Source organism: Glycine max, chromosome 13, assembly GCF_000004515.6.
Source record: "Glycine max cultivar Williams 82 chromosome 13, Glycine_max_v4.0, whole genome shotgun sequence".
Taxonomy (NCBI): Eukaryota; Viridiplantae; Streptophyta; class Magnoliopsida; order Fabales; family Fabaceae; genus Glycine; species Glycine max.
In genome coordinates, this window is record NC_038249.2 from 41,127,387 (window position 1) to 41,148,846 (window position 21,460).

Consider the following 21,460-nt stretch of genomic DNA (forward strand, 5'->3'; position numbering starts at 1 on the left):
CCTCCTAATATATATAAATATTTCTCTAAAAGTGTTGTATTATTGATTTGTTGTATTTTTCTTGGCTATTTCTAATAGCTTTGACTAAAATCAACAGAGAAAATTTTCGTATATTAGTTTTTGATGCATAAAATTTAAGTCTGCCGCAATCTGATTTCGGGCATATTTCAGCTCACACTTATTTCACATATAACCCTGTCATACATCTCCATATCTTTCGGTAAGCTAAAAAAAATTACACGCATCATTTATTTTTTCAGATTTTTCATCCCTTCTGCCCAATACCATGCACTTGTGAATTTGAAGTGTTAAAATTTCATCGGAATTCCAAGTTCGAACTACGAAAAGTTGTAAACAAATACATAAACAGGCACACACATTGCGTAGAAGATTGTCGCAACCAAATTAAGTAAAAATAAATTGACGACTACAAAAAAAACAAAACTAAGTAAAGTTCAGAAACAGAACATGTGCAATTTTCTATATAGAGTAGTTAATTAAGAACTGCCTGGCCATTGTAAAATAAAAAAATAAAAAACGATTATGTAGGTACTGTCGTGTTCAATATATAATGATCGTTTGCTGGAAAAATCAAGACTCTACCATCAAAACCAGGAATTTGATATTCAGTGAGAATAACAAATCAATCCTCGATTATCTCAATTCATCATCCCCGATGAAGACTTCGAAACTGGGACATATTTATTGAAATTCATGCCATCCATGTGTTTTCATCAGTTTCATTTGTCTAGAACTAGAATACCAACATTGCAAAGAAGGTATTCAAGTCAACAAAGGCAGCTTCAGCACGTATAATTGTCTGCAAACCCTGCTTGGATTAGGAAGAAATAATTATTTAGTGGTGATTTCGGCTAATGTAACAAAATTTTTAGTGGCAAAGATATGAAAATCTGTTGCAAATGTGTCATAACAGCTGCAACCTATTTCTTAATTTTTAGGAGTTTAATTTTAATTTTAAATTTAAAATATTAGGAGATATTAGGAGCTATGATTCTGTTTTTAAATTTAAAATTATGCTATTATACCTACAAATAAAGGATGTATATATCATTTATGCTTTGTGCTCTTTGTATATAGTTGCTTCAATAAAATAATAGATATCTCTCTTTATTTATTTATTTTCCTCTCATAAACCTTGAAAACAATAAATTGATATCTAGAGCTCTCATAGGAGGGATTTGTGAGATTGAGTGAACCTACTCATAATTCTTAAACACAAACACACTTCAGAGTTCTGAATCTAGAAGGTTCATTCCTTCCAATTTCACTTCCAGTGTTGGATGACAAATATTATCACCTCTAGACTGTTAAAATGGAAGTCTATCTTGATACTTGTGATTTATGGGAAGTCATTAAGTGTATGAAGTTCCACCCTTATTGTTTAATTCAACGGTTGCCCAAATCAAAAATCACAGAGAGGGTCAACAGGAAAAGTCAAAGGTAAGAACAACCCTGTTTGGAGCAGTGTCGTTGCTATTGAAAGTTTGACGTGTTTAAAATATATTTCTGATATCTTATATGTTCCTGACATTCAGAGTCTTCTAGATATTGTGCACAATTCTAAGCAAAATACATATATTAATATTATATATATGGAATCATTTAACTGGGGTCAGTGTATCAGTGTATGCGGGTTCAATTTCAACCATACCCCAAGAGAAGCTATATATATATGACTGTTCTAATTAGATCGTCAATAAGCAAAGAGAATTGGGTTATATCACCTTGTTTCTTGCATATTAGATCAAAATTACTAAATTGGATTCTTATTCATATGGTATCAGTTTGTTTACCATCGACTATAGGGGTGTGAAAAAGTAATTCAATAAAAAAATTAAATTAAATTAGTTTTAAATTATTTTAATGAGGGCGAGCTCTGGTGCAGTGGTAAAGTTATGCCTTGGTGACTTGTTAGTCATGGGTTCGAATCCGGAAACAACCTCTTTGCATATGCAAGTCAGTTTTTTTTTCACATCCCAACTGACCCTAGGGCATAATATGCTCTCTCACAATTCACAAGTTTCCTCTTCGATCTTTTTATCAATCTTTTATATATATTCTTTCATTTGGGAGTGGGAATTGGGTGGGAGTTAACGGGGTTGTGAAGAAAAGATCAGTACAGATTCCAAAGCTGTTTAATTAAATGATCATGTTAATTGATCAGATGTTCATTCACGCAAAAAATCATAGGTTGAAAAACAAGTGAGGGTTCCATCATTTCTCATTCCTGAATATATATATATATATATAAAGGGAGTACTGGTGCAACTTTTTCAAAAGCATAGCAAACAAGTGGTTTTAAGAATTAATGAAATGTGTCATTTTCATAAGTATAAAAAGCTTAGAATGAGAAGGAAAAAGGATTACCTCTAATTAAATCAGTAACAGTTCTTAGCCTCCTGGACGCGTAGTGTCCTCATTCCTCATGCTCATTTTGGATGGCTGGAACCCCTTCAGAACCAATGATTAATTTAATCAGACTCCTTTTTCTAATTTATTCTTGGAAATTTTGGGGCGCAAACACTTCATAGATTGGTTAACAAAACATATACTTCATTCACAACTCAATAACAACTAAGGGCCATGCCAGCTGAGTTAGAAACCCATTCTACTCCCTATTCTAAATTTTAAAAAGTTAGGGATTCGACTCCACCTCCGTATGTCGATCAAGATCTGCATAAGAACTGTGTTTGCGTGTGTGTGCATAAATAGTATATCGATCTTGCAGTACATTAAGAGAGACATAGAAGGTAAAGGAAAAAAAGGGACCTTGTATATCTAAAGCTCCGATGACCTTATTACCCTTAATATAATCCAACCTTTATACTTGAAAAAAAGATAAAAATGCAGCCGCAACCACAGTAGCTTCTAAGTACTAACCACATACAAACAGCTTCATCTTCATCAGTAAAGTTAAATCAAATCCAATATGGCATTCATCTGCAGAGGCACCTGCACCTTACCTTTGTTCTTGGTCACTTTACTCCTACATAAAATATTTCTTCTCATCCTCACTTTCTCTTGTTTATGTTACAGAGAAACCAAGCAAATTAAAGTGCAGGTGCAAATGCAGATATACAAGATACAGGTAACATATTGGTGCATCAACATGTACAATGGCCTGCTCTCATGGCCCACTATATATGAAATCCCTAGTGAAAGGGATTGAGAGAGAAGGGTGCCAGTGAAGTAGTGATACACTCAAATCATTAAAGATTTGGGACCGATTTTAGTAATGATATATCTGTATAAGTGGCGTATGTTCATCCTATTTAAAGGAAAGAATTATGATATATTTATATATGCATAATATTTTTAAAGAAAAATTAAAATGATTTATAATAAATCTATTAACTTTTATAAAATTATTTTAAAAATCATATTGTAATTTATGATTAGATGATTACATTATTAGTGCATCATTACTAAACTTGTACTTTTACTTGTTTTTTCTCTTTATTTTAATTAATCATCATCTTACATCATTTTATTTTATCATAATTTATTCTCCTCTTTCATTTTTTTATATTAAGTAATGATATATAAATATCTATTTATTTTAAACACTTCACCATCATATCTTATCTCTCTATCTCTCTCTTCATACTATATCATAAATCTTATTATATTTATATTTTTTCTCTATCAAACATTTCTTTTATTATACAAATATGACTGTACATCTTCACTCTCCTAAAAGCAAATGAGGAGGGAAAATCCATCCAAATTTTAATATAAAAAAATATAAATAGAGATATAGGTTTATGAGCCGATAAGGATAGACATATCTTCATCATTTGTTATAAATATAAATAGTACAGTTATTTTTTCTTTTTATCTCACTTTCACTTCATTATTTTTTATTTTTCTCTATTTTTTTATCACGTTATTTATCATATTTGTTATTTTTTTTCTTATTTCATTTCCTTCCATTTACGATACACCCCAAATAATAGTTGTACAGCTCTACTTTAGTTTCTCCCATTTATGTTTTAGTTCTGATTCTTTTTTGGTGAGAAGTTTTTTTATCTTTGTTCTGATGTCTAAAGCTAGCTACTAGACCATTCCCAAAGGAAAGAAAATGAGAAGAAGAAAAAAGGGCCAGCTAGATAAAGGGTATAAGGACCTCAGTAAAACACAGCCCAATATGCACACAAGCACAATCGAACCCAATTGCTGTTGCTTTTAAAAGTAAAAATCACCACTACACCAAAATCGTACTATAATTTTTCATGTGTCTTCAGTTCTTTCCTTGTAGAATACCAACATCTCAATTTAAAGAAGGAAGGCAGATTCAATATATGTAAATGGCAAATGTCAGCAAACCCTGTTTAGAGTAAAAAGAAATAATTATTTAGTGGTGATTAGTCGGCCAGTGTAGCAAAATCTTTTCTTTTTATCAGCAAACAAAGATTATATTAATAAAATGGTACCAGTGATATAAAAAACAAGCAATACAAAGATGTTACTGTGTATTAAGGCCACAGAGACCATAATACTGCATAACCCCAGTACATCAATAAGCAAAGGCATGTAAATTATCTGTAAAGCTAAATATACATCTTAATAGCAAAAGTATGGAAATCTGGATTTTGTAGTTTTATATTATTAAAAGGGGTATACAATTATTTGGCAATGTGCATACTTTAGTGCTGAACTGACCCCTTTGATTGGTTAAGATTTGAACCATCGTATCCGCTTTATCCTAAAGTTGAGTTACACCGCGCGCCTTCAATTCTTTCTGCATAGAGATTTGATTCTAAACCTTTCTACTCTCCTTTTTCTAGATTTTGCTGGGCTTTTTTTTATCATTTCCGAGTTTTTTTTTTTGAGAAATTATCAAATGGGATTTCTTTTCAAATTAATTCTCATTTAAAAATAAGTTGTAAATGTAATTATGATTTTGCAAACAAAAGTCATAAATCGATATACTACTTCTAGTTGCAAGATCACCTTTCTTAAAATTGAAGTCATGTAAAATTTTACAACTTTTATTTATAAAATCATAACCATTTTTAAAACTTATTTCTAAATGAAAATTAATTTAAAAAGTATTTTTCATTTAATAATTTTGAAAATTACCCTCAATTCAAAAAGCCTAGCAAAATCTTTGTAAAACTTATAACTACATGATCACATTTTCTAAAACTGAAGTGGTATAAAAACTTACAACTTTTGTTTACAGAGTCCTATCCATTTTTAAGATTTATCCCTAAATGAAAATCAATTCAAAAAATACCATCATTCGATATTTTTTTTAAAAAAAATGTTACATGTAAATTAATTTTAATTCAACCATACCCCAAAAGAAGGTATTCAACTGAAGCTGTGTACGTACAGTTCTTAGATCGTCAAGCTAAAAGAAGAAGCCAATATCACCTTGTTTCATGCGTAAGCCTGTTCAAATTAATTACTACATGTAAATTGTATTCTCATATGATATCAGTTTGTTTTATCACTAACTGCCACTAGGGCATAATACGCTCTCTCACAAGTTTTCTCTCTTTTTATCAATCTTTTATATATTTTACCATATGGGACAGGGAGTAAATGGGCTTTAGAAGAAGTGAAAAGTATAGATTCCGAAGCTGGAATAATCTCGAAGATGAGATAGAACTTGATCAAGTTAATTGATCACATGTGCATTCAAGAAATTTGATGAAAATCATCGGCTGAAAAGCAACTGAGGGTTCCATCATTTCCATTTCATGAAAATATCCAAATAAAGCATAGCAAACAAGTGGGTATAAGAATTAATTGACTCGTGTCATTTTCATAACTATAATACGCTAAGAATGGGAAGGAAAAAGGGGATGAACTCTCAAGTCCTCTCCATGACTTTCTGCAGATAAATTTTGCAGAATCATTCAGACAATCAGACAAAATCAGTAACGGTTCTTAGCCTGCCTCCAGTACACGTTATAATTGTTAAAACTTTTGTGGTCAAATTTTGGATAAAATAACACCTTTAATTTGACTAATTTTTTCTAGTTAATTAATTCTGGGTATAAATCTGGAAACAGTTGATAGGGAAAAGGAAGCAAGTAGGTTTACAGAACATAATTAATATCATTCAAACATTAATTCTGACTAAGGGTGCTGTGCCAGCTAGCTAGCTGAGTTAGAAACTCATTCTACCTTTGTCAAAATTTGAACGTTAATTACGGATTGGATTCCACCCTCCGTGCGTACATGGATCTAGATCTGCATAGGAACTGTGTCTGTGTGCGTGTGTATCTATATACCACAAAAAATAGCACATGTTGTAGTACATTAAGAAGGAGATATGGATCATATATAGAAGAGCTCAAGGAGCAAAATGGACCGTACATGTATATTCAAATTCAAAGAAGAGGCAATGATATGTCTTACCCTTTATAATAAAAAACTTGGAAGCACAAGCAGCTGCAACAACAGAAGCTAGCCACTGAACGCAAACAAATAGCTTGAGTATATAAAGTTAAACCATGGCCAATAATCCAATATGGCATTCACCTGCAGATGCACCTGCACCTCGTTCTCGGTCCCTCTATTCCCATATTATATAATAATATATTGATCTCTTCAGTCCTCAACTGACATAGTTATATTATTTATATGTCACAGAGAAACTGAGTACTTAAAGTGCAGGTGCAAATGCAGATAAAGGCAACATATCGGCATCAACGTATATAATAATGACCAGCTGCTATATAATATAGCAAGCTAAGTATATAGCTAGTAAGAAGTTTGCTCGCAAGCCAACACTTTTATAATAGGAAATTCCTGTTGAAAGGGATTATGAGAGAGAGAGCAAGAGAGGGCTGAGAGTGATTCACTCAAAGATTTTGGACCAATTCTTGTAGAGACATAATCTATCTAGATAAATGGCATATGTCCTTCCTCCTATAAAATAATGATAATATTCACACCAGACGCTTGTGCTTATTTTATCTTCTTTTTTTTCGTTTTGAGTGTATTTTAGTCATTTTGGTAAAACCAAATGTGAGGCACAAAGAATAGAAATTCTATAAGCTTGTCAACATATAACATGTTGGATAGATAATTTTTTATTATTAATGGATAGATAATTTTATCTTTTAAGTACATGATAATGTATTCAATTATTGATTTATATGTATAAAAAAATATCTACTAAAAAATATAAACTTTTTAAATGAATTTTAGTATGTCAAAAAATTAATTCTTAATTTTCAACATAAAAATATGTTGGTTAAAAAAAATATAAGCTTGATAGGGATAGGTTTATGGGTGGATAAGGACGCGCAGAACTTGATCGAACTCCATTATTATTTATGGTTATGTTCTTGCTGATATCTAAAGGTAGCTAGCTAGAAAGAGGTGTGGGCATGTCTGCCACACAACAAGCTGGTCTAAGCCCACGTGACGCAAACCATCACTAGCACGTGGGATTTCATCTCCCCACAAATGGGAGACTGCCACGTAGGATATTGGGCAGACTCTTCACTTGCCTCCTTGTGGGTATTCTGTTTTCTGTAACGAGAAAAGTGAAACACAAACTGACAAAATATAGATACAGTATGCCCCTTCTCTTTCTGTATTATTTTTTAATTAATATAGAATTCAATCATTAGTGTTAATTAATCTATGGGTCTCGTCTTTTTTTCTTCTTTTTTTTAAATTAATAAAACTTAAGACGGTATAAAATATAAAATTTTGATAAGTTCAAAATACTTATAAGTGTGTAAAAAATAAAACAAAACTTACTATAGTAATTAGATAATATGATTGTTTAGTTATAAGTCAATGTGTGTGCAGATATTCAAATTAATGATTCTATATGAACATTCTACACTAAAAAGCTTATAAAAATCCCTCATTTGATGGTTATATCATCAATAAAATGAGTGTATGTGTTTTTAGATTAGTTAATTATTATAAGAATATTTATTTTCAAAATTAATATAGCATGCTTGGATTATAGTTAAGAATTTCCAAATAATAAGTTTAGCAAAAGCTGAGAAAACTTTTATTCAAATAACGATTTAGAATTTCCCAATAAATATCCAAATTAAAACACATTAAACAATTATGAAACACATATTAAAAAACAAAAGTGTAGATTGTGGACAAATTTGCACACTCAAAAAGTGAATTGCATATATGTTTTCTAATTCTAGCCTGTAAATGGGCCAAACCTAATCTTTTTCCTTCCCTTCCCTTCGCTCTCATTAGTGACTAGTCACTCACTCGTGAAAATCAATTGGCAACTCAGTTGCCACCAGCTCATGCGGTACTTCAATTCTTTCTTAAATTGTTGGGGTTGGCCAAAAATAAAAAAATGAGGTTCATGTTGAGACACTGGTACTCCACTGTTGGCAGTAAGGCACCACCAGCTTCAGAAACGCTACGCCTACTTGTACCTCTTTCAGATTTCAGAGAATTGTTGCTTTCAGGCTTTTGTTTTCTATCATTAATCATTAATATTAACATTATTGTTGTCGTTGTTTTGGTACTATTGATTTATCATAATCCATTGTACTACTAATACAAATTGCTAATGGTTATATTAACATGTTAATTTTATTAAAAAAATTATGCAAATAAAGATAATTCTAACATATTTTTTATAATCTTTATAAAGATAAATAAACAACAAAAACAATATTTTAATAAATTGTTTTACAGATAAGTGTTTATTATTCATGCTTTTTTGTATTTGATAATTACGTTATCATTAGAAATATTTATATCTTTTAATATTAATTTGTTTTTGATAAGTGTATATATATATTTTAATTATCATTCACGTCATGTAGTATATATGTTTTTTAATGTAAAATTTATATTAATTGCAAAAACAAAAATATTAGAGCAAAGAGAAGACTAAAAGAATAAAATCACATGACATCCTTAAACGAGATATGTGGTGCGGCATAAGGAGGAAAGTGGAGCAGGTTATGTTATTGAATGCGACCATCGAGCCGGCCTTAAAGGGCGGCTTGTCTGAACACACACCGTGGTACCGGACCACCGATAGTGATCCATGCATTTTCAAAATCAGCCGCATATCATCATCTTACTCTATTTTTATTTTTTTCCTTTTCTTATTCTCCACATACCTATGCTGCATTATATAACATGAGTCTAATCATTAAATTAATATTTAGAAGAAGAATTGTATGATTTATAATTGTTATATCTGACTTGAGTAAATTGTTTTCAATTAAAAAAAATACACTTAGCCTTTAAAAACATTATTTTTAATCTTATATGTAATTGGTTATATTTTTAAATTGTATTTATAATAATTTTATGGCATGAACATTTTTTTCTGAAACGGTAGGTATACTTGGACCACAGCTTGTTTGTTTTAGAAAATTGTATAATATGACATGACGTTTCTCTCGTAAAAATATCTAGATTTAGAATCTAGTTTATGTATAGCAGAGGAGTTTTTTTTTTTTTTTTTTTTAAGAACTAGAAGAATAAATGTTGATTATGCAATCATAAGTAATTTATTTAGATTAAAAGTTATTTATATGATAATAAGTTTTTTATCTATAGAAAAATTGTCTTTTTTTTAGTGGCCTCCTTGTTTAACTTTGATCTTTTATAAAAACATTTTTTTTAGTATTGAATGGCGTCTAAATTAACCTTTGATCTTGTTCATGTTAAATATTTTGAGTTAAAAAATACTTGCAAGCATTTTTTTATTAAGAAAAAATTTAGACGAGTAAATCTTGAAAGCTTATTAAGATCAATGCAAGTCTCATAGAGTTCAATGTGCATTTAAAATGTATTAGACATATTATTTATAAAAAGAAGGTTTTTCATATTGATAATCAGAATTAAATTTAGATCTTTATGAGATATAATTTTTTTTAATCTTAATTCTCAAATTCATAAAAGATATGAATTCTGAATAATTCAAAATTCAACTAAAAAATAAATAAAGTGTTGTAAAAAATTATTTTTATCAAAGATCAAATTCGAATAATATTTGAATGATTCAATCTTAATTTGAATACATTAATTACTTATATCACTTGATTTATGAAATATGAATTTGTTCAACAAACCTTTATTCACAAAGACTTACCAGCATTGATAGGAGGAGTGCTTAAGTTTTTTAATGATGGTGGAGCGCTATAGTTGTTCGCGATCGGGAACGCGGTGAATAGCCAACTACAAAGTATTCCAACACTCATGGTATGTGCTTAAAAATGACAATGTAAATGCTTAAAGAAGAGAGTCTACCTTAGAAAGAAAAAAAATCTATTGATGATATATAGTGGTTTAATTTGGAGGTAGAGTGCAAAAGTGATTCGCTTGCTTTGAAGAGTGAAGGTGTCTTTACACCACTTAAAAAGTATTGGTTTTGGTCAATTTGTAGACCAGGAGTGTTCAGAGAGAGATAAAAAAAAGTGGTGTGTCGAGATGCACCTCAAGAATATATTTGTTTTTAAATTCATTTCTTATTTAATTACTTTATATTTCATGAATTAATTATTTTATTCGTTTACAATAAGAGATAAAATGGAAAAGTCATTATATATATAAAAAGAAGAAACAAGAAACTCGTTTTGAATGAGAAACAAAAATAACACGATGAAAAAAAAGTAACAAAAGTCTGGTAGGAAGGAGAATTATTTAACAAGATAAAATATTTTTTTATGGATTAATCAGAAAAAAGAGAGTTAAAAATCAATTAAAAATTCACAATTGTTTTAAGAATTATAAATATTATTGAGCCAAAGGCGCACGATTATTTTAGAAAGATGTCACAAATTTTTATTTTAATTTTTTGAATAAAATTAAACGATCAATATTTTTTTCTTTACAATTAAATAAATCTAACTCTCTTTCGGGGGCGTGTGCATGATTTTTTTAGAAGTATCTAATTGTTTTGCTGTACTTTAGCTAATTTTATTTGGATTGGTTCCTTTATCAATTTTTACAAGTGTACAACTACAGGCATCCATATTCCATCCTTTCTTATCAAAGGAACGTGCAACTAGGAAGGAATTCTTTCTGCACCCAACATTTTTATTGTATATCTAATATTTTTTTATTTTTTTTAAATTACCCATTCGTATGTACAGATTTCAAATCTTTTTAATGTACATGTAAATTTACATAATAAATTTTGTAACAATTAATTTTAGTATAATAATTAATTTGTTTACATAAAGATAGGTTTCATGAAAACTTATATATGTAAACAAAATAATTATTATACCAAAATTAATTATTATAAAATTTATTATATAAATTTACACGTGAATTAAATATACATTAGAAATTTTAGTATTATATATAGAAACATTAATTATTTTATAATATAATTAATCTATTAACTCAGTTGATTAGAGTACGGTACTAATAATGTGAAAGTCACATGTTCGAATCATGCATGAACCATTAATTTGTAAAACATTTTTAAAAAAATAAAATAAAAAAAAATCTATAATCCGTACATATGAATTGCCAATCCATAAGTTTACGGATTACGAATTCATAAACTTACTCTTATGGATTATGAATTCGGAAGTCTCTTATGGATTATGAATTCATTTATTAGCTGGAGTAATTTTGGAAAAAATGAATAAGTGTGGGTGTAGAAGAAAAAACATCGGTGCACAAAGAAATTCCCGCTGAAGAAACGCTACTGGCGGAAGGGAAATATATAATTTTACACGTATTTAAAGTTGTTCGAGCCCAGCCCATATCTGGACGATGTTTCTCCACGATCGACACGTTGTGCACATGCCTTGACACCCAATTGTTATTAGGGATACTAGCTAGAGCCAATGCCCGTGGCATTTATCATATATACGGGTGCTTTTTGCACGGGTAAGATAGAAAAATTAAAAATTAAAATATAGACGTAGATTATATAATATTGTTATTTTTTAAATTTAAAAGCAAGTGAAAGAGATAAAAAGTAATATAAGCTAAAAAAAATAATCATCTCTACGGATAAATTAAATTTGATGATGATACAGTCATTCACAAATTTTAATTTATTTATTTTTATCCTATCCCTCATATTTTGTCATATTTGTGATTTTTTGTGTCAGAATTCTTTAAAAATTAGAATCAAAATCATGATTGACTCTTAATATAAAATAAATTATATTTTAAAAAAAATATTTATGTTGTGTATGCTTATTTGTTTCTGTTTTTTTCAAGAGCAAATTCCTATTAATATCATAATCAACGAAAAAACATTTTTTAAGAGTGTTTCATTTATCAAAGAAAATAAAGAAATAAAGTTAAAAAGGAGTAGAAAGTTATATTAATGCTTAATTATCAATTTCATCCTTAAATTTATAAAATGTTGAGTTTCGTCTTCAAATTTTTAAAATGTTCAATTTGATTCTAAATTTTTTTAAAATAAATCAATTTGGTTCTCAAATTATTTTAAATGGTTCAATTTAGTCCTTTAGTTCTTAAAAGTTTGGAGACCAAATTGATTTATTTTTAAGGATTTGAATACTAAAATGAACCTTTTAAAAATTTGGTGATCAAATTGATTCATTTTTAAGAATTTGAGGATTAAATTCAATCTTTTAAAAATTTGAAAATCAAATTAAACTGTTTAAAATAATATGGGGACAAATTAGTAATTAAGCATTATGTTAACCGGTAAGAAAGGAAAACGATTTATATATATATATATATATATATATATATATATATATATATATATATATAAAAGACATAAATATCCAAAATAAAAATTACACGTGAGATAAATAAGGATATATATTTGCATCATTAATTATATCAAACAAACCTTTTTTCTTCACTTTTCCATCCAAATTGGACGTATTGCTACAATATATAAATTCACTTGAAAATTCTTAGCTAAAATGAATGTTTAAAACTTGAACCGGTAACTGACTTGACAACGGCATTGGGTCACTGTGAGTTAATAGTTAAATCACACGAATCAGTAAGATAATAAAATAAATAATTACATATATTAAAATTGTTATATTAACTAATTAACTAACCGCTAAGTGATTTTTCTATTTTCGTGGATTATATACAACTATGCAACATTGTGTGTAATTTCTTATAAATAAATATTTCAAACTACACCTAGTCAAACTGATTAAAGTCATGATTTGTTATTCTTTTGAGTTGTCCTAGTTGTTAAAAATGGTGTTCCGATTCTTATTTGTTAAAATAAATTCTATATAATTTATTTGATTAAATTTCATAAATAATTATATATATAAATTTTTGTGAGATAAAACTTTATTAAATAAACACTTAATTTATTTACTTAAACTTAATTTAATGTTTGTATAATTATGTGTATGAAATAATTTGTTATAAGATTAATTGTTTTTGGAAAAATTTTAAGAAAAAAAAAAGAGAGTTGAAAGACGACATAACCAAACATGCCGTACAAAGTGTTGCATGGAAATCAAATGAAACCAAAGGGAATGAATGAACAGTGCATGAGAAGCAAAACAATTCCCTTCCTGGGCTCCACGTTCTTCCCCGCGTGTGCTTTTGGCAAAATCAAATTCACGGAGGGTTTATTGGTTTAATACTTTTTATATGTCAAGAAAAAATTAATGATATATAAAAACTATTATAAAGAAATGGCTATTCTATTTGCTTTAGATATTTTTCATTCCATAGATTGTAAGACAAAACTAGAAGTATTTCATATCCCCAATATCAAATAAAACATGAACTAGAAACCATTAAACAAAAGAATGTGGAATAAACCAAATCGAATTTGTAAATGTGAAGAGTTGTAAATATCTTCTTCCAAACTCTCACTATAACTGGAATCGGCCTCCCAGGCGGGTTAATTGATTTTTGGAATAAAAGTGATACCTCTAATTACCATTCTGTGCTTAAGTCAATAATCAAACTTTAGTTCCTTAATTTGTTTCTCATCTTTTTCCCGCATTGTTAATTAGTGCTAATCACTCATTTTTAATTGCAGAAGCGTAAGAAGAAGAGTGATTGTGGGCACTAGAAGGACAAGGACAAAGACAAGGGAAAGAAGAAAAAGGAAACACCATCGTCAAACCCAACAATGTTGGTGTTGAAGGAGGACATGCGGGTATAGATAGAGAGAGGGGGATGGTGATGGCGAAGGGCACGATGGACGTGGCAGCTTTGGCAAAGAAGTTGTCGGAGAAGTTTAAGAGGAAGATTGAGGTTGTCCTTCCCAAGAAGGAGAAAGAGAAGGGGAAGGAAAAGGAAAGTGAGAAAGAGGGTGGTGGCAAAGGAGAGAATGACTCAGCCAAAAAGAAGAAAATGGGTGGCAATGGTGGTGGCCGCGAAGGACACAATGATAAGGGTAATGAGGGTGGTGGTGGTAATGGCCAGAGGAAAACGGAGCAGATCGAACATTGTCAACTATTATGGTGAATACTCTAATAACTACATGGGGCAATATCATCCTGTGTCGCAGATGTTCAGTGACGAAAATCCCTATGCTTGTCACATTATGTGAGGCTTTGGGCTTGTGATCATTTGATGATACTCGGCAATAAAGGATTTGATTTGGTTATGCCTTTCGGTACAATAGAGTCGTCAATTTTTCTTCCAGTTTATAGTGAAAAAGATAAAAAAAATTTCTAGGTGTGGAAAAGGCTATAGAAAATTTTGCACTTAATAGGAGGGTCTTTAATTTACATGATTAAACAATTATGTTCATGTTATAGACTTTGTTATTGTTAGTATACGATGCAAATGGAAGAATATTTTGTCCCACTTGGCTACTTTGTGTTTTTTTTTTTACACAAACAGTATCAACTCATTTCATTCATGATCAAAAAGTAAATAAATGCCACCCTGACTAAAGAGTGAGCAACAACTCTTTACAAACTTCACATTATAGTTTGAATATTGGGAGAGAATATATTTACATTGAAGAATTAAGGCACCCAATTCAGAAACATCTAAACCTGGTCCATTGACCTTATAACCTACAATCCTGCAGTTCATTTAGAAAATAACATGGGAATAACCTGATTCAGCCATCCATTGGCTACTTTGTGTTGAAGGACGAATTTGCTTAGCTATCTCTTTAGTACTCTTGATAATTTTATGAATGGGGTTGGGACGGAATGTAAATAAGAATGGTATTAATATTGTAAGGAAGAAGAGGTTGTGTCTGTCCTTTCTAGCTTACCTGTATAATTTGTCTTATTTCCTTGGTGCCAGGTTTGTTAGTGGAGTTTGAACCTGCCATGAGTAATTGAGGATGTTGGACAGTCAGTGGTGTCACTCTATTGCTCTTTTTCCACCTATGCTACCAATTTGGCTGCTTCCTAGTTTACTATTTACGATTGTGCTCTATTGCTCGCTCTGCCGAATTAATACAATTGGTAACTGGGGTTGGATAATTTTAACTCGAATTATATTGCAATTGCATTGAGGCAATGAGAACCACTTTAAATCGAGAAATGGGGCTATAGTACCGCCAATCACTTGTTCCTCGGCATTGTTTGTCTACATATAATAAGCCTCGGACACTGCAGGGCAACATAAACAGACTGTGGCACCAAAAAATCATAGGTGTTTTATGCAAAATAATTAACCAGTTACATTGGAAGTTCTTCTTTGCTTCATGATTTTCAAAATGGAGCAAGTAAAATCCATCTCTAGCTACAAAAAATTATCCAACAATCTTATTTTGTACGTGCTTTACAGTGGAACTTTATATTAGTATTGTTTTGACCTCAAATTAGTAAGCATTGCTAGGGTTTTTATATTTGATGTATTGTCGATTTAAAGGATCATCATAATTTTATTCTTGTAAAAGACACTTCAGTAAATTAAAAGGAAGAAGCGTTTTTAAACGATGTATAACCTTGACTCTTAAGACAACATGTAATCTCATTTGAGGTTATTCTAATAATTTTGAATGTATTAAAACAATAATGTTTAACAATAAAATGCAATTAAAATATTATTTAATTATATTTCATGCACTACGTAATTATAAATAAAATAATTTAAAATATATTGTGATATCTTTATTATATATAATAGATATACATAAGATCAGATTTCTCTAAAAAGTATGAGATTATCTTAATAATTTTAAACGCCTTAAAACAATAATCAATAATCTTTACTATATAAAATAATATACAAAGCCCAGATTTTTCTTCAAAAAATTGAGATTATCTTAGTAATTTTAAATGCATTAAAAAATAATGTTCAATAATTAAAGATGCAATTAAAATATTCCCAAATTATATTACATGTGACAATTTAAATTATAAATAAAATAATTTCAAATATCTTTATAATATACGATTTCCCCAAAAGTTGAATAATACTCAATGCATTTTGTTGGTCGTGATATCTATTACATTTCAATAAACCCATCGCAAAAGGAATGCAATTGAATTTTTTACATCTTGATTGCTTAATTGATAGTTAGAGGCTTAAAGTTACAAATTCTTACCGTTGCTTTTATTGACTCGGACTTCTATTCTAATGAATCCTTAAGCTGCTATTTTTGTAACAATGTCAACTTTGAAATATATACAGAATATTATTTGCAATAAGCTCTTAACGAGAGTGATATGTGTATCCCAACCTTGAAGGTTGACTTATTATTATAAGATAAGATTATAAAATAAGATAAAATAAAATTAGGAATAAAAGATAGAGACCGAAGGATTAGAACTAGTGATGCATATGCTAAACCAAGTTAACAGTCTGAGCTCTGGGAGTATATAGAATATAGTCGTGGAGCATTCTAAACTTTAGGTAGTAACTCCCTCCGGGACACGTGGAAGCCGACACTTGTATATATTCGAAGCCTGAAGAACCCTAAGCCCTCACTTGCTCGGGATTTTACTTTACTCTCTCACGGTAGCACCAGACACACAACTCTAGATCTATTGTTTTTCGATTCAAGGTTTGCGTCTTCCATTCTTCATTCATCTGATTTTTCCTTTTTTCTTTCTCAATTTCTAAATTGATAGTTGATGATTGTTGCTAAGCAGATATTTGAGATTGAAGATGGTGTCTGACGCCAGCAAGAAGAAGGCTGCGCAGAAGAAGGCGGCCGCAGCGGCCAAGAGAGGAGGCAAAGCAGCAGCTGCTGCTGCTTCGTCCAAAACGACGTCGTCGGAGAAGCTTGCCGACGGAATTAGGGACATTCAGATTTCCGATCGAACCTGCACCGGTGTCCTCTGCTCGCATCCTCTTTCCAGGGATATTAGGGTGAGAACCATGTTACTATTACAGCTCAGCTCATGTACAATCTTGAGCTGGAACAAAGAAACTGCTTTTTTAAATATTTAAATATTAAAGAATACAAAACAAGTACATGCGCCTAAAGTGCTTACTTGTCTAGTTACCTTGATGCCCATGCATTTGGCTCCATCTAATGTAGTGATAATATTACCTAAAATTATGCTAACATTATTATTATTTTTTTTTTTTAGGGTCTACCGTCTGCCTAAAAGTTTATCTCAAAGATTTTTCCCTTTGGTTTGGCCTATTAAAGTTGTCTTGATTTTTCATTTGAAAATATTTCGGCTTACTTTTGTATGCATATACTGCATTGTCCCTCTGGAAATAGGAAAATAGGAGAATAATCTATCCCACACTTTTATTGATTATTATTACATATTTTCTGAAGCCATAATATATAAGTTCTATAAAAAAAAGTACATTTCAAGTTTAGCAAGTCTTGCTTCTAGCTTATTGTTGCTTGCATGTGCCTACCCAAGCAGTTTGGTCTGTAGCATTGGCGTTCTACCATGTTGCCAAGCTCAAAAACCTGCTTCTCCTTCATGAATGTAACCAGATACTAACCAATTGCAAATTTGTCGGAGGAAGGTTAATGCTGTAATATTATGCTATAAAAGGATGTTTCTGCCTTATTAAGTGTAGCTAATTGCTCATGCATTTACAGTGATCAGTATTGTATTGACGTGTTTGTTTATGCCGTCATCACAGATAGAATCTATGTCAGTTACTTTCCATGGACATGATTTGATAGTTGATTCCGAATTGGAGCTAAATTACGGAAGGTTTGTCATCCTTACATTGCAATTCTGTTCTTCTTCTGTTCAGGATGCTGTAATTTTTAGTTGGAATATTTTTTGGTGATTATGCTTACTTTAAATTCCTTTCAGACGTTATGGCTTGCTTGGATTAAATGGTTGTGGGAAGTCTACCCTGCTTACGGCAATAGGTTGTCGAGAGCTACCTATTCCAGACCACATGGATATTTATCACCTTACCAGAGAAATTGAAGCCTCTGACATGTCTGCATTGGAGGCTGTCATAAGCTGTGATGAGGAAAGGTTGAGTTTGGAGAAAGAAGCTGAAGCTTTGGCAGCGCAGGTGTATTTAAGTAAAATATAGAATCTGCTTTTTTCTCATTGTCTTGTGTTTTTGGATCATTGGCTCAGTTGATTGGTTTTTGGTCCAGGATGATGGGGGTGGGGAAGCTCTTGAACGTATTTATGAACGATTGGAAGCCATTGATGCATCAACTGCAGAAAAGCGTGCCGCTGAAAATTTATTTGGTCTTGGTTTCAACAAGCAGATGCAAGCAAAGAAGACACGTGATTTTTCTGGTGGCTGGAGAATGAGGATTGCTTTAGCACGTGCTCTATTTATGAACCCTACCATTCTTTTACTTGATGAACCAACCAATCACCTTGGTATGCATTGATTTTCACGTGACTGATGTGATGATTTTTTCTGCTGTCTCACTTGTGATTTCAAATGGAAGGTCCTGTAGATTCTTTATCTATTGTAGAAATTATGTCTATCAAACAGTAGCCATGAATTTGTTGAATCCTTCTAGCTTACCCAATACCCAGTAAGTGGGTAGGCCTCTGCGTATAGGATTTAGAGCAACTTTTCTTTGGTGTCTGCTTTAGAAAAAGGATTTCTTCAAGATAAGATAATATATCATGCGAATATATTAGAGCAACTTTTCTTTGGTGACTGCATATAGTTTTTAGAGCAATTTTTCTTTAGTATATCTGTTAAATATAAAATGCAGAGGAGAAATTATATAAGGAAAGAAGAAGGCTTTTATTTCTTCCTCCAGAAATACATTACTCAATGACAATCTGCTCTATTTATAAAACAAATTGAGCCACTACACTAGCCACTAACTCCCAGGTGCCCAACGTGCAAATGAAACAAACCCAATCACTAGGAAAACAATATCCAGCAATAACAGAATTTATTCAAATACCCCACATCATCTAACAGCAATAACAGAAACTTAAAACTAATTAAATGACCCACGTCACCTAACAATATCAACATGGTTGATTTGTGAATGCCAGATCCAGTCGTTTCATTCTTGTAAATCTCAATCATATTTCATTTTATGGTGGTTGCATTTCTGTCACTGATGTTACTTTATACTTTCAAATTAAATTAAATTTTTTTTCCTGTGTTTATATGATATCTGCACCTTGAGATGTTCTTGCTCTTTTTTTGTAGTTACATCTGTCAGTATGTTTCACCTTTGGTCCTGGAATAATTGTTGATTCATAGTTTTTTAAAATTTGCAGACTTGGAAGCTTGTGTGTGGCTGGAAGAGAATCTGAAGAAGTTTGACCGTATTCTGGTTGTGGTTTCACACTCCCAGGATTTCCTTAATGGTGTCTGCACAAATATCATTCACATGCAAAACAAGAAGCTGAAGCTCTACACTGGTAATTATGATCAATATGTTCAGACACGTTCTGAACTGGAAGAGAACCAGATGAAGCAGTACAAATGGGAGCAGGAGCAAATTGCCTCGATGAAGGAATACATTGCTCGATTTGGTCATGGATCAGCAAAACTAGCTCGCCAAGCTCAGAGTAAAGAGAAAACTCTTGCAAAAATGGAGCGGGGTGGACTTGCAGAGAAGGTGGTAAGAGACAAAGTTTTGGTATTCCGCTTTGTTGATGTGGGAAAACTTCCCCCGCCTGTCCTCCAGTTTGTTGAGGTGACATTTGGGTACACGCCAGATAATCTGATCTACAAGAAGCTTGACTTTGGTGTTGATTTAGACTCTAGGATTGCTCTGGTTGGACCCAACGGAGCTGGGAAGAGTACGTTACTGAAGCTAATGACTGGTGATTTGGAACCTCTAGATGGCATGGTTCGACGCCACAATCACCTTCGGATCGCACAATTTCACCAGCACTTGGCTGAAAAGCTAGACTTGGAAATTTCTGCCCTCCAGTTTATGATAAAAGAATACCCTGGAAACGAGGAGGAGAGGATGAGAGCAGCCATTGGGAAATTTGGACTATCCGGTAAAGCGCAGGTGATGCCTATGAAGAATTTATCTGATGGGCAGAGGAGCCGCGTGATATTCGCATGGTTAGCTTATAGACAGCCTCACCTGCTACTTTTGGATGAGCCAACGAATCATTTGGATATTGAAACAATTGACTCATTGGCCGAGGCATTGAATGAATGGGATGGTGGCATGGTGCTTGTTAGCCATGATTTTAGGCTCATAAATCAGGTGGCCCATGAGATATGGGTGTGTGCTGATCAAGCTGTGACCAGATGGGAAGGTGACATTATGGATTTCAAGGAGCACCTAAGGTCAAAGGCGGGTTTATCTGACTGAAGAAAATAGTGGGACAGGGACACTCCAGCATATGCATGTCATCACCATCTAAGGACTACGTTACGTACTGTAAGTTAGGTGGATTTCTCCATGGCGATTGTAGTTTTTATTTAAATGGCTCTGCAGAGAAATCGGTGTAGAAATCATGTCCTTCCCCGTTAGATTGTAGTAATTTGTATTTTCATCATTTAGTTGCTTGGTTGCTGACCAGCATGATAGATAGCAGGGGACCTTATGTAATGTGAATGATATGTACCTACCGAGAGTTTTATATTGACTGCACTAGTTTCCTCTGCCTCTCTTCCTCCTAGTAATTTTTCATCCTTCGCAAGTTCCCTTCATTTTTCCCGAGAAAATTATTAATGCCCAGCTATTTTAGGGGTATACGCATATCAGATTAGATTGGGTTTGATTATACTCGTTATTAGTATAAAATTTAGTCCCAGTATAAAAGTAAGAAAAATATATTTGATTATTAATTTACATCTATTACTATTAATAAAATAGTTTACGTGACACAATATAAGAGCATATCTGTTATATAATATTTTTTTTTACTTTTCGTCTTTTTACTCCGTTGATAAATACAAAATTGTGTCAAATACAAAATTAATTTTAGTCTCCAAAAGTATAAAAAGTGCGTCAAATATATTTAGATATTAATTTTTGTTTGTCACCCTCTAATAAAATAATCAAGATTCAAATAAGTGAAATATGTGATATATTTATCTTTTATCTATAATAGATTATGACTAATTATTATAATTTGAAAAATTTTATAATAATATACATTGTTACAATATTTATTTTGGTAAACTGATACAATGTTTATTTTGGATAATTTTTATTGTCATAGATAAATTATGGTTGATA

At 31.4% G+C, this 21,460-nt stretch overlaps 1 protein-coding gene, 1 long non-coding RNA gene and 2 other non-coding genes across 6 annotated transcripts; 1 reads left to right on the forward strand and 3 right to left on the reverse strand.

Moving 5' to 3' along the window:
• Positions 1-379: 379 nt before the first annotated feature.
• On the reverse strand, positions 380-6,714 carry LOC121173351 (uncharacterized). Of its 3 annotated transcripts, none has more exons than XR_005888019.1 (4): positions 6,394-6,714; positions 2,791-4,348; positions 2,389-2,472; positions 380-829 (listed from the first exon to the last, which is right to left on the reverse strand). It is a non-coding gene; the product is annotated as an uncharacterized lncRNA (long non-coding RNA). The 3 variants fall into 3 exon arrangements; XR_005888018.1 differs by lacking the exon at positions 2,791-4,348 and adding an exon at positions 6,160-6,258; XR_005888020.1 differs by lacking the exon at positions 2,791-4,348 and having other exon boundaries at positions 6,394-6,712.
• MIR530B (microRNA MIR530b) lies at positions 2,953-3,103 on the reverse strand. Its single transcript, NR_048917.1, has one exon. It is a non-coding gene; the product is annotated as a microRNA MIR530b (primary transcript).
• On the reverse strand, positions 6,491-6,687 carry MIR530E (microRNA MIR530e). The gene has a single exon (NR_126662.1). It is a non-coding gene; the product is annotated as a microRNA MIR530e (primary transcript).
• Positions 6,715-16,667: 9,953 nt separating the features above from the next.
• Positions 16,668-20,886, forward strand: LOC100798721 (ABC transporter F family member 1). Its single transcript, XM_003543404.5, has 6 exons — positions 16,668-16,897; positions 16,986-17,205; positions 17,947-18,020; positions 18,126-18,336; positions 18,425-18,659; positions 19,530-20,886. The coding sequence occupies exons 2-6, from the start codon at positions 17,002-17,004 to the stop codon at positions 20,585-20,587; spliced, it is 1,782 nt and encodes a 593-aa protein (XP_003543452.1). The 5' UTR covers positions 16,668-16,897; positions 16,986-17,001; the 3' UTR covers positions 20,588-20,886.
• The last annotated feature ends 574 nt before the right edge of the window (positions 20,887-21,460 follow it).